At 44.3% G+C, this 13896-nt stretch overlaps 2 protein-coding genes across 7 annotated transcripts in view; one reads left to right on the plus strand and one right to left on the minus strand.

Moving 5' to 3' along the window:
* Positions 1-13854, plus strand: part of LOC143208196 (uncharacterized) — a 377481-nt gene extending 363627 nt beyond the window's left edge. For all 6 annotated transcript variants that reach the window (XM_076422373.1, XM_076422370.1, XM_076422371.1 and 3 more), the window contains one exon: positions 13047-13854. In XM_076422373.1, coding sequence (XP_076278488.1) covers positions 13047-13116 — 70 coding nt within the window. In that variant the 3' untranslated portion in view covers positions 13117-13854. The remainder of the gene's footprint in view (positions 1-13046) is intronic.
* LOC143208192 (uncharacterized) overlaps positions 5953-13896 on the minus strand; it is a 90287-nt gene continuing 82343 nt past the window's right edge. Inside the window, exon 5 of the transcript XR_013008861.1 lies at positions 5953-7108. The gene's annotated coding sequence lies outside the window, so the exon portion shown is untranslated. The remainder of the gene's footprint in view (positions 7109-13896) is intronic.

Raw genomic sequence — 13896 nt, forward strand, 5'->3', positions numbered from 1 at the left:
ATAGAAAGAGGACGCTTTGAGGAAAACCTTTCGGTCCACGACCAGGGAACGACTGACCTATGTTCCTGCTTTTTGAGAGACTCGATTGCACCCCTAACTTTGGGATAGAATCGTTAGAATAATGCGGTTGGACGGGAATGTACTGCGATCTGATATTTTCAGTCTGAGCCGATAGAGAGACGTGTAGAAATGGTTTGGCTTCACCTAGTTTGGGGTCGGAAATTCAAGGATTCCATTACACTCTTTCCAGCATGTTACAATGATCAAATTGACGCTGGAAATATTTATCTTGGAAAAAAACCTCAGTCTAATCGTTTCTATTTTTTAATGACGATTTCTCACAAGAACAAGTACGATTTTTAAAGAGCCTAGATTAACATTTGGATGTTGAAAGTTACTCTTAAGTGGAGCAGTGTCGATTAACATTGCTCCCGAAGAAGCGGAGATTCGATAGCGGAGGGACATGAGTGACGAAAAATGAACAGAGCGAGGAATGAATGACAACGAATTTGGAAGACGTGTTTGCAGAAGCAAAAGAAGGCCGGACGTAAGAAGGCGACCGTCGGACGTCGCCAGGGCTGCCAGCTAGCGCCACTCCGTCTAGCCCGACGTCTACGCTCTGTCAACTGTTTTATATTTAATCCGGGCCGCTTTAGCGAGCAGTAAACAAACACTGTATCGCATAAGCGCCGCTCGAATTAGCCTCAATACCATTTGAAACGGCCGACTCGCATTTATGAAGATGACCGGGGATACGCTGGCCCACCCGAGACAGAGTTCTGCGTCCATGGAAAGACGGTGGGATCCGGCTTTAGGAGGCGGGGGGGCTCTGAAAGCGTCTCCATCGAGGGTAGGGGGCGGTGGGAGGTGGGGAGACAGAGCTGGGGACGGTGGTGGAGGCAGAGACCTAACTTAAACCTGACCGGAACGTGGTAGGGAGGCAGGCTGACGTCACGGGATATCGTGGCCCCGCCCACCAGTGCCCGATGGGCGGGAATCCCCGGAGGATTTACGACTTTCGACCAGAACGGCATCTACTGGCCGTGTTGGCAACTTCTCCTGCTAAAACGGTGGCCATTACGCTGTCACGATTGGCTGGATACGCGGGACAACGCGAATCAGACGACGGTTTAAATATGGATTTTTTTTCCGGCCACGAGACCGCGACCACCCCGACGCATAAATCAGCTTTGATTTTCGAAGGGCGGCCAGGGCTGGACAGGATCACAAGCACCCCGACTATCTTTCAGCCGCGCATTTGTTTCCGGTGGTAAATCTATATTCGGCTAATCGAACTCGGCGAACCCAGCGCCGTTTCCGTCGCTTTTTCGGCTGCTCCTGAAGGGATGCGTCTGTTCCTACTTTTCGGCCCATCCTGAACTACCCCGACAACTTTCACGGGCTTTTCGATGCTTCGCCTTTCACCAAAAGTACCTGTGTCTCTGCTAGCAACAGTCACTCCACACCCTCCATCCCGAGGGGTGATTTTTGAACTTTTAATAGAGCGCAATTGCAAATGTTGTGCTAACGTTTGAACAAATATACCCTTGATTTTAGTTTTTGGCTAGTCCTTCTAATAGAATTTTTGATTAATCATTTACTTGATTGGTTTAATGTATGAATAAAGGTCCGTTGAATGTTCCCATCCCAAACGGGGGACGAAGTCAACGAACTGCGAGCGGAAACAATAAAAATTCTAGAACCACCAGGACGCGTGATTTTCGGTTATGAAATTAGTATGTGCATATAAATCGATTATGAGATTTTTTACACGGATAGAGAGCATAGCAGAGGTAGTTTAGATTAACTACCCCCGAGGATTTAATCGTTACGGAATCGGTAGCTAAGCCGCTCTTACGGTCGACGCTTAAACTAGATGGCCGTGAACCACTTAAACGGTAAAACGCTAAACTTTCCTGTAATGTCCGCCGAGTTGAGTTGATCGCATGATAAAATCACGGCCGAGACACGAGAATGGACTTGACATTCAAAGTATTTTCGTCGGCCAGCTTTATGGGGCGCTAACGACACTTTATCATTGCCCTGTCGCCCGCAACTTTATCAACGGAGCCAAGATTTATAGATCGTGACGTTTGCACGTTTGAAATCGTGGGCGATCATCCGAAGACCAATCAAATAATATTAGCCAGAAAACTGTTTTATGCTTCGTATAAAATTGAAGATCTCGTAAAAATATGTTTGAGCCCGCGTGCGCCCCGATAAGTCGAACAAGACGTTCCAAATTTGTTATTTGTTCGTGGTTTTCGACATTTAATATCGATTTCATCTCCGAATAATGTACCATGGATTTTATGCATTTATGACAGAAATGAGTTGGTGGAAGGAAAGACATTTTTATTCGGCTTCTGTTTCTTATAATCGATGCAGAAAAATTTTACTCTGCATAAAAATTCACTTTAAAATTCGCTAAAAATTCAAACGAGGACTGTAAGATTAATATTAAATTTTCAATTTGCTGAAACAGCAAATAGTAATACTCAAGTTTCGCGAAATTAATTAGATTGTAACCCAGACAGTATTTGTAGCTCTTTGGAAATGTCAAACGGGGAATTGAAGTGGGTGAGAATTGAGACTCGACAAAAGTGTGCCATTAAACTCGCAGATTGTCTCCTTTATTACTGTTAACGATGCCGGAAATTCATGCTTATCGGTAGCAGACACGACCATAAAACGGTAACGGAATCTACCATCCCGTATTCACGCAACAAAAAGCTGTATTGCGTGTTAAGTCTATTTTATACCTCGTGGAGATCGTACTTATCAGATAAAACATGGCAGTGTGAATTTTATTAACTAATCCTACGAATCGCGAGTACTTTAGTCAACATGCCAAGGAGTAGCTTGTTTGCAATTATTTCATGCGACTATTTCTGAGGAGCGTATGAGGATTAAAAACTGGCTGATAAATTGAGTACACTTTTTATCGAATAGTATATATGTAATAAATGTCCCCACAATTTTTCTATCACATGTATCTTTCAAAATCATCGCCATTTCGAGAAGAGCTCGCTGCGTAATATAAGAAGTTGGCTACTTTTCCGACTTAAAAAAGAAATTCGGTGGTTGAACGCGTCGGGCGCAATTACGGCGAAAACGGCGAGAAGTCGTAGGACAGACAATAGCGGCAAAAGGGGCGTTTTAAAAGGAAAATTCCTGACGGGGACATAAGAATCGCGAGACGTCGGTTGTCGTGGGACAAGCCACACCGCGGGCGGTTACGTCGGTTTACGGCTGTTTTAACGAGCGCTGTTGCACGCGACTCAGCACTAAACCAGCCTTACAAAACGCAGCCACACTAGTTTAACGTTTTACGGTCGAATTTATTATCTGTTACCTCCTTATATGACGGTACAATAACAATAATTGTCAGTTTTAATTCGATCGTAAATCAACGCCGCAAAGAATTCGCGCCGTTTCCACGGCGGGTACCGCGCGACGAAGGATATCGGGCCATCTGTCGTCACGTTACTGAAATACTTTCACTCTGGAAGAACGTTCCCCGTCGGGGAATCCCCGAGCATTCGTGTCCGACCGGGCCAGGTCTCTTTGTTCGCTGTTAACGTCGAGCGATCGTAGATGGTGCCAGCGGCGCTCGAATCCTGTTCACCGGTATTACCCGCGTTTTACGATTTCGCTTATGCCACTGTTACCCGGATTTTATGTTATTCCTTACATTTGCCTTTCGAATACTACCTTGCCACGGGTCTTACGGACACTTGACTTTCGATGGGAAATCGATTCGAATGAGTGCAGTTTAACCCTTGAACTTGAGGAGGTTTCAAGGTCCAGAAGAATTTCAATTGCTTATTGATTTTTCGTGTCTGTTCGAATGAATGTGGGGAACGAGGTTCGTCAATGTGAACTTTGATAATGAAATGTATAAACGGGTTACTCGAAGGAGTCCGAAATGTATTCCCATAGGAATTTTTAAAGGATTGCGGGCTTAAATTAAAAGTTCAAGGTGGTACTTTGTAAAGGGACATTAAATTAATACAAGTGACGGTACTACAGATTCCTATGGACACCATGTCCCATTAGGTGTCAGTCTATTTCTATATCTCGTCTGTGCCAGTACAACTTGTTTGGGGTTTCTTTTGTTAGATGGCGCCACGCAATACTTCAGCATAGTGACTTTTAACTCCTGCTTTTTATCATTTTGGCAACACTATTCCGCGATCGATTTTGATTTGAATCTCACAAATGGTTGGAAAAAATCTTGGGAACTCCTCGATTACGTTTCGATTACTTTACAAAAATATTTCCCAACGAAAGATATACAATCTCTATCTCCCATATTCCCTGTGACCAAACATTTTCCGTGGTCTTGGTGAGAATCTTATTTTAGTGTCAAAAATTGTATTAACTCCTAACTAATTGTATTAATTCAAATAAATGTAGCCATACAAAGAAATATAAATTTTCTTTTCTCTTCTACGACATTTTTGGGGATGAAGACGTTTTAATCACTGTAACTGTAGAGAAAATGTTGCGGCAAGGGGTTAAAAGATCGAAAGAAATGTGTTTTTGTACTAACACATAATCTGAAATCGTTAGAAGAGCGATTATCACTGTAACTGTAAAGAAAATGTGTTGGCAAGGGGTGGAGGGATCAAAAGAAATGCATTTTTGTACTAAAACATAATCTGAAATCGTTAGAAGAGCGATTATCACTGTAACTGTAAAGAAAATGTGTTGGCAAGGGGTGGAAGGATCAAAAGAAATGCATTTTTGTACTAAAACATAATCTGAAATTGTTAGAAGAGCGATTACAATATCAATCACAGTAGGAAGAATTGGTTTCCCATTAGGGGAGGCGTAAGAAACGGAAGAAGGAGTTAAAATTAAGAGGTCGCGCGTAAAGGTGGGCGAGATGAAATGGAAAGCGGAATCACAGTTGTCCGGAGGCGTGAAAAGTTAATCCAGTTCAATGGACCCTTCGATTTTTACGAGCGGTAATAGTAAGTGGGGTCTCGTGCCGTGCTCATCAACGCTGGGATCATCCACGGTGTTTCTATGGGTGGCGCGGTGGCGCTGAAAAGACGAGGCGAGAGTCAAACGTATCTGGCAATGTCATCAGTTACATTTATGAGGCCGTCAAGGATAAAGTGAGCACCTTGAGGTTGCATCATCGTCACTTTAAATCCCGTTTACCCGCTCGTAAAAGTCTTTGACGACTTCGCCGGAGAGCTGCCGGTACAGCACGACCAACTTGCCTGCCATAAACTCGAGAATGGAGCACCCTCGTCCCCTCTACACACCCTGTCTGTCCTATAACCCTCCTCAAGTTTTGACGGAAACTGAAACGGAAAGGAGCTCGGCACGTTTACTTATCCAGCTCTCAATAATTGTCGCTCGTTATGTCGTGCCGAGTCACAATACCGAGGAATCGTCCATTGATTGCTCGCTTATGGACCTCGTAATCTTTCGGGACCTTTACACGCCGCAACCGTGGCTTGCCATAACTGCACCTCGCTCGAATAATTGGTCTTTGATAGCGCCCGCGGAAGGGTGACTTTTATTGCGGGTCTAATGACTTCATTTGTATCTCGAAGCAGATTTATTATCTTCGCAAGCTTAGGCTGCCGGTGTGCACCCTAGCTCGCGGGGGTTTATAAACATGCCTGGGTCCGTTCTGACCCAACATTTTAACAACATCGTCTAGCTATTCAGCTTCTGGTTATTAATTAGGGATTGAACAATTGATTTCTGTTTCCTCTGTTCTTTTATTTTCGAAATTGGGGTACATAAATGTGAAACAAATGTATCAACCCTTAACCATCCTTCTCATCAATTTTATATATTTTACATTGACTCATTTTACAGTGATTCCATCTAGCTTTATATTCACACTTCAAAAAAGGAATTTACAAAGTTAATACTTTATTTTGCTATCGTATTAATTGTTAAAGAAATAAGACATTTCAAGGCGTTTTCAAAGCATTTTCAAAAGGAAAATTAAGTTAGAAAAATGAAGGACGGAAGGGGAACAATTATGGAAATGTTTCAGAAATGTTTTATTTAAATTTGAATACAAGTTATTGATGCAATGCTGGTTGGAGGAGCACGCGTGCATTCTTTAACAACTGTTTTTTATGCTTGTAAAGTATTATTTCCCTGAAGTAAGAATTTTATCAATAAATGCTCGATAGAGTACATTCTAACATCAACGCGACTCGGGTACCCTACAGCAGCTCGGTATTCGTTACTGGCTCGGGGAGCTCGTTCATGAATTGGAAATGCCCTACAGTGGCAGCGAAAGAAGTCATAAAACGAATAAAACCACCCTGTATCGGAATATCATGGTATCGGCACTACAACGACACGTATGCTAGCTAAAACACTGTATAAGTCAACAGGGCCATTTTCCGCGTTTGCATACGAACGTTCGCATATTCGTTAAATTCTTCCTCCTACTGCAATCTCATACTAATCGCTACACTCTCAAGAATCTTATTGATCTTGAATGGTAGATGCCGACGAAACATTCCAAACAGCATCTTCATTCTTGTAGCTGAAAAATGGCACATCAATTCGTTCTATGTAGAAATAAATCTGTTAAATCTGCAGAAAAAAAGGCTACTTTGAAGAGGAAAGTAAAACTGTCTACCCTTCAGTGCATAAAATTTTTCAAACAGTATTACGCTTCTGTATCTAAATTCTCAACAATAAAAATGGTACGTCTATTTCTCTACTTTGATTTGACACAAACCAGGACTACATTCTTTCGGCTAAATGCTCAGAACAAAAATGGCAATTCCTTCTTCTCTGAAATCTGATGCACTCGACAATCCAGTAAAATTGTTATGAAATCCCGCGTAATTTCACAGCGAGGCCAGCAGATGAATAATCAGAGTATAGCTAAATCATGTGCAGGTAATTACAGCAGCGATTCCCAGGGGAGCGGGAGCGAATCGCTAGTGGGGCCATTGAAATTCGGTATGGCGGCGTTCGTCGTGTCAGTGGGTTCTAAAACGTGCTGGTCCGGTGCTCGACGTGTGAGGTACACGATTCCTTTTTACGATGGCAAGACCGAGGGGCGTCCTGATTGTCGTCGTCGCTTGTCTTCTCCGGGTACGTGCTGAATTCGCTGAAGAAAAAGAAAGAGAGAGTGAGAGAATGAGACCAGTCCCGTACCGCAGCCACCCAAATAGACTGTTCTCGTAGGAAGAGAGCACAATGAAGAGGTACAATAATATCTCGAGGAGCTACACATTTTTATTCGTCGCATTCGCCACACGGTAGCTACAAGCTGTTTATTAGAGAGCGCGAAAGGACGACGAGAGGACACTCGAGAGAGAGATTGTTCGAACTTTCCCACAGGAGAGAGACAGTCCTGGAAAGTTCAGACACCCCTCGAGTTGCCAGCCCTCTGTTGCTCCCTTTCCGCGATCGGCCATCCCCCGTGTAAATCTCGAATCTGACGTCTGCTATATGGCACGCTCGATTCCCTGGCTCCTCTCTGCACCCCCGAGAGAGGGAGAGATAGAGAGAGGAGAGCGAAACAGCGTTGCGTGGCGCGTTATTAAGGTCAGCCACCTGCCGCTCGATGGAGCTCACTTCAGGGATGAACACTATTATACCCCTCTGCGCTACGGCTATACATAACGGGGAGAGAAAAAAAAAGAGGAGAAAGAGGCGCGGGAAGAAAGGTAAGGCAGAGAAAGGAGGACGAAGTGGCAGCAGAAGAAGAAGAAGAAGTAGGAGAGGAGAGGAAGAGGGATGCAGGGGGTCTGGCTGAACAAAGAAAATAAGAGATGCGAAACGACCACGCGGCCGGAGACGGTGCAGGCCGGAGAAAGGAGCCCTCGGGAGAGTGAGAGAGACGAGAGGAATCGGGGACGCCGGGAGACAGAAGGAGAGAGGATAGCTCCCGGGACTCCTGGAGCCAGAGAAGAGAATAAAGGAAAAGCGAGAAAAATGTGTCTAACGTGGCAGAGGCAATTCTTCAGCCGGAGTTGCCGCCTTAATGCTCGCCGGAGAAAGGCGATTGGTTCTCGAGAAGAGCCCGTGGGAAAGATGGCCGCCATTTCCCTCCAACCACCCGTGCAAGTGTCCCCCCTTCCTTCTCGGCCACCTACTCATCCGTTCTCTGTCGCTCCTCTGGCCGTGCCTGGGAGCCCGTAAACGGGCGACGGCCACGAAAGAAACCCCGTTCGAGGAATAAAGGGGGAGAAACACGCTCTCCGAGACTCTTATTCTTATTAACTGTTTAATCTTTCCCCGTGACGTACGGGACCCATTAAGCGCCGCGGATCTTGTTTATATTTCTGCCCGAGAGCAACGCGAGAGACCAAGCCGCATCTTCGTTACGCTGAATTCAAGGGGCACCGTTGGTTCCTGAACCCTTGACTTTTTGTCACGAGACCCCAAACGATGCTGCACCTCGGATGCAACCTACCCGACAAGAAAAAATCTCCCCGAGATCACTCCGAAGCCCCCGGATTAGCCGAAACGACACCCCCCGTTTTTATCCCCCCCGAAGGGACTGCGTGTACAGTGGTTCATAAGTGGCGCGATATTATTTGTTTCCGAGGGTGCTGCTGGTTTTAGGATTTTAGAGAGCCTTACACATTACTAGATTCGTTGAAGTATTTATTTATTGGCTTCTTTTCAGTCTACAATAATTTATTATTTCATTAGATTTTATGTACGTAAATAAGTAAGAAAAACTAATTTTAAGGATGAAAATATCGCTCGAGTAACCTAATCTATCTGAAAGCGTATCGCGTTAGGTGTTCAAGGGGGTGTTAGTAGGGGCTGTCGAAGGATCCGAAGGATTTGAAGGGCTCGAAGGTGAAGGGTTATCTGCGACGAGGTCCTTGCGAAAGAGGGTAGAATCGATCTATTTCGGAGGGTGTTCCAGGGGGAGGAAAAAGTGACAAGAGTGTGAGGAGCAAACGGTGCGAGGGTGCAGCGGAGATAGCGCTGAGTTACATCTCTCAATTATTTGATAATGCCGCCGACACCGAGCCGAGGGGAGCTCGTTAGAACTTAAAATGAGCTCTGCCCGTAATCTTCTCAATGTTTATACTTGCTTCGTAAATCTCCGCGAATCTCGGCGCGGGCATCGTCGTAGCAACGTCGGGAGGAACAATAGATGATACAAACTTCCCGAAGAGTGGCTCTCCTGGACCTCGTTTAAAATTTTTATGCCGGAGGCGGCGGACGGCGCAAACCACCGGAGCGACACGTTGGCTTTTTTCTCTCCCTCTCTCTCTCTCTCTCCCTCTGTAAAAACTATCCGGCTACCAACGGTATAACGTTGCTCTAACTGCATCTTAATTATCATCCTTTCCGCCTCTTTTTGCCCGGCCCCTTTTAGGATAAACGAAAATGGCGCGCAGACGTAGGCGTGCATTGTTGGTTAAAAGCATGCTACCGGGTCCTTTGTAATTACTGCTCGTACAGAATGCTTCATAATGATTTAACCTGATTAAGAGCAGAAACTGTCCTAAATTTTACTAGGAAAGAAGGGGTCACGGTTTATAGGGTAGTTTTTTGGGAAATTTGAAGAAACAACCCGTTTGGAGGAACAAGAGATTTTTAGAAAATTGTACGTGTAGAATATGTTGTATTAAAACGTTCTTTATACGGTGTGCAAATTATCAGACTATTTAATAATTTTATGGGAGATATAATGTAAAGTTGATGTAGAGTGTATTTTATTCTCTTCAACGGTGTAATAAATTTCTATTAAAGTGTACAGTATAAACACTGATTTATAAAAATCTGAATTTGCGTGTTAACCCCTCCGTAGTTTAATAATTACTAATTACGGAGGCCAGCGGCTGGGTTGTGTGTAATAAAACGTGTTTAAAGTTTCGTTTAATAAGAGTTTAATAATTCCTTTCATTAAACCTCGCTTATTACACGCTTGCTGTTTTGAAAATTTTGTATTCTTTACGCCAGATGTTTTATTTAATGTCGATTGATATTACGATGACACTTCTACGTATAAGAAATGAATAAGTGGATTTCTAATAAGTAGACCGCGGATTTTATGCACTTATGACAGAAATGGGTACGTACAATTTAAAACAATGGAGGTATTAAAAAGATTTAAGGCTACCAGTATATTAGTTTCACCTTGATAAGATAATTAAAAGAAGAATGAAATTGCTATTTGGCTCCCGTGTATTGCAATCAATGCAAACATTTTTTATTTTGCATAAAGATCCGCAGTCTACTAATAAGTAACTGAAATAACATTTGTGCTCATACAGTGGGTGTACAAAGTATTCGTACACCTTTTAAAAAGTAATAACTTTTTTATTATTGTACCAAACGACCTGATTTTTTTTTAATCAATTATAAGCATTTGTTTACCAAATGATATGCAAAAAAAGATTTTCCAAAAATTATAATTTACAAGGTACATGCAATAATACAAAAGGCATTTTTTAAAACTTTTTTGTTTGGGCCCTTAATAAAAATTTAAAATATGTGTTCTGTAGATCCATGTTAGTTATACACATGCTGACAATTTCATCGAAATCGGTTGACGCAGGAAAAAACGACACGCATCGAAAGATGGACGATTCTGTCGATTTTAAGCAGAAATTGATCAAAATTCGTGTAAAACTACGATTTTCACCATTTCATGAAGTTTTCTGCATGTGTATAACTACCATAGATCTACAAAACATATATTTTAAATTTTGATTGAGGATCCAAATAAAAATGTTTCAAAAACTTCCTTTTTTATTTTTGCTTGTAACCTTGTAAATTATAATTTTTGGGAAATCTTTTTTGCATATCATTTCGTAAACCAATACTTCTAATTGATTATAAAAAATCAGGTCGTTTGGTACAATTATAAAATAGTAATTCTATTTTAAAGGGCATACGAATACTTTTTACACCCACTGTAATTATGAAACTGGTCTAATTGATTATTATTCAATTTTCACTTAGACCACTTTCATAATTATGGGCACATTTAACATGTCAATAGAAGAAAACTTTGAACAAACAGCATTTACTCAGATGTCCACTTTGACGAGACAATTAGGGGACGTTTTCGACATAATCTGTTGTTGACCCAAGTCACAGCAAGGAACATCGTGTCAAAACTGACCAGGACAATGCAGAAGGTGTTAATTACCCGATTGGTATCTAGGAGGCCGGGTATATTCCTCGATCTAACAAGTCCGGAACCCCTTTCCTCGAGCAGCCATCCGTACCGGTGCCATTACGAGCCACCGTGTATTCGTATTTACCGCTCTATTAGAGGCCGCCGCCGGGGATCACGATAAATCCACTTTGACGCAGATTGCCTCGTAACAGGCAGCCATAACTTACGCCTTTATACTTTTCTCGCGTGTCGCCGGCTATCGGCTCGTAAAGCCGAATCGTGGCCGCTGAATCTGCGCCGGAACGCGATCGCTTTCTAGTTTCTCCTTCTTGCGACCAACTCCCAACCAATTCATCCGATCCAACTAGCTCCGTTACTGTCAAACGTTCATGGAAAATATTCCTTCCACTATATTAAACTCGCAGAAATGCTACGGAAATTCGGAAACCGTTTAAATCCTCAAAATTCTCATGTCACCCCTAAATTGATGAACACATTTAAAAGATACACAGAGAAATTTCTGCCCGCTTCTAAATAAAACATGGACGTTCCAAGTACCGGAGGATGGGCAAGAAGCGACATGCGCTGACCTAATGCATCGGAAAGCGAGTAAATCGCGTAAATTCCAACGGGACTATCCTCGGCAACACAATGCTCGAAATTGAACCAGTCCGTGCAACCGGTCGGGGTAGCTAGTCGAACTCGGGAACGACTCTATTAACGATAGTCAGCGAGATTGCCAGAGAGAGCTCACTTCCCAGCGCTCCTTGTCCCGTCGGTCATAAATAGAGTGTGGGGCTTCTCGGTCGGGGATGAGGTCCGGGGAGAAAGGATTCAAACGGCGAAACAACGACCGTGTCGTACAAACCTGTCGGGTCCTCTCTCTTGGAGGAGGACGCCGCCGGTAAAAGGGATGGTCGAGAGAGGACGTTCAAAGAGAAAGAAGAGAGGGGAGCGGAGAAAGAGGATGGCAGCAGAGGGGTGGTTTAGGTAGGAGATAGGATTAGTTAGCCGGGAGAGAGGTACCGGAGGTCAGAGGCTGGGTATATCTAGATTAAGATGCGTCGAGGAAAGCGGGAGAGGGGGGGAGCAGACAAAAGGGGGAGAGAAGATGGACAAAGAGAGGCAGAATAGGGAGTCGGTCCCCTTCCGAGCCGAGGTGACGAACGACATTCGCGGGGACCTTGAATGTCTTTGGTTGTCCATGGACCTCGATGATCTTGCCCGGCTTTTCGAGTTAGTGGGGATGAGAGGGGTACAGTACGGGGTACAGGAGGGGTACGGGAGGTGAGCAAGCGACGAGGACCGTGCCGGGTGACGTACGAGCGCAGGGACCACCCCTGGTGATCAAATCCCGCATCTTCCAGACGGTTTCACACAAAAATCATATTTATCGCGTTGCCTACCTGCGGCCAACGGCGTGTCACCCTGCTCCACCTTTATGGCGGCCGAACAACCTTCTCTGTCTTTCTCTTCTTTCTCCCTTCTTCTTCGTCCGACTTCTTCTTCTTCTTCTTCTCGCTCTTTTAATCTTAGACTATCGCCCGGTTATGGCCGCGCCGGAGTAATTGCCTCGCAAGCCTGAATTTATTGCTAAGTAGAAACCCGCTCCCTGCTTAACCTCCTGAAGGGGGTATGAATGTATAATGATCCGAACTGATACCGAATTGCCCGCAGCGACGGCAGACACCGACGTGGGAATCGCGACCCCTTTTCACCGATGTCTTCTGCTTTCCAGTTACTTTGTATATCTGCGATTCCGCTTCTTATCGCTGTCTTATCTCGGACGGTCGAGAGCTGCGGGTGGGTTTATTGTTGCTTGCGACGGCAGGCGACGGTTTCATAAACAAACTGAAATTTAACTAATCGTTTCTTCTGTGGGATAGTAGATTCCTTTTTGTGCATTTCAACACGATGAAATTAAATCGAACGTTTCTCCGCTTTTTCGCAGCGAAAGGGTGCGCGCCATCGACAGTCTCAAAAACACACAGCCCCCGGAGCGAAGAAAATCGTCGGATTGAGGGAATCGCAGTTTCCAAAGCCAGTCTATCCATAGGAAAGAGCCAGTGTGAAGGTAATTCGAAGCGGCGAAAGAGAGAGAAGGAGAGCGGTTTATAGCGCTTGGCGTGTAGGGAGAAAAATAAAGACATCGAGCCTATTACGAGGAACTCCTGAAACAATAATCGATTGTTATCGACGCGTTGTTTCCGTCCCGGATCGATAGGAAAAGAGGGGGTGGTGTCGGCTGGTGGCCCGCCAACCGCGAAACGATGGCTGCGTCATCGTTACTCCTTTTTATTTACAAGTTTCCCTACCCCCGCGACACGGTAATGGCGATAGATGTGTTGCAGAGGGAGACGAGGGTTCGGGAATAGACACGGGGGGTTCTGGAGCCATTCCCATAACTCAAATCCGACTCAATTTTCCCCGGGAAGAAAGTTCCACGCCGCCACCGCCGCCGCCACCAGTCGTCGATCGGTTTATTAACCCACATCTTTATGACCGATTATTGCGATACCCTAACGATCGTTCCACCGTACCATTCCATACCACGAGGAAAATTCCTACGACAGTCGATTGTTACTTGTACCGAGTATTTTCGAGCGTTCCGGTAATTCGAGCCTGTTGTAAAGATCTTCGGAACTTTTCGAGGGAGGGTCCACCATTGCGGCATCATTCCTGGAAAGCTATCGACGATTTTTAAAGCGATCTGGCCGTGAGCTATTTTCTGCTCGTGGATGCTCTCACGAATTTTTAGTTGTACTTTAATTTAAGAATTTTTAGTTGTGCTTTAATTTATG

The sequence above is a fragment of the Lasioglossum baleicum genome, chromosome 4 (assembly GCF_051020765.1).
Source record: "Lasioglossum baleicum chromosome 4, iyLasBale1, whole genome shotgun sequence".
In the NCBI taxonomy this organism is placed as follows: Eukaryota; Metazoa; Arthropoda; class Insecta; order Hymenoptera; family Halictidae; genus Lasioglossum; species Lasioglossum baleicum.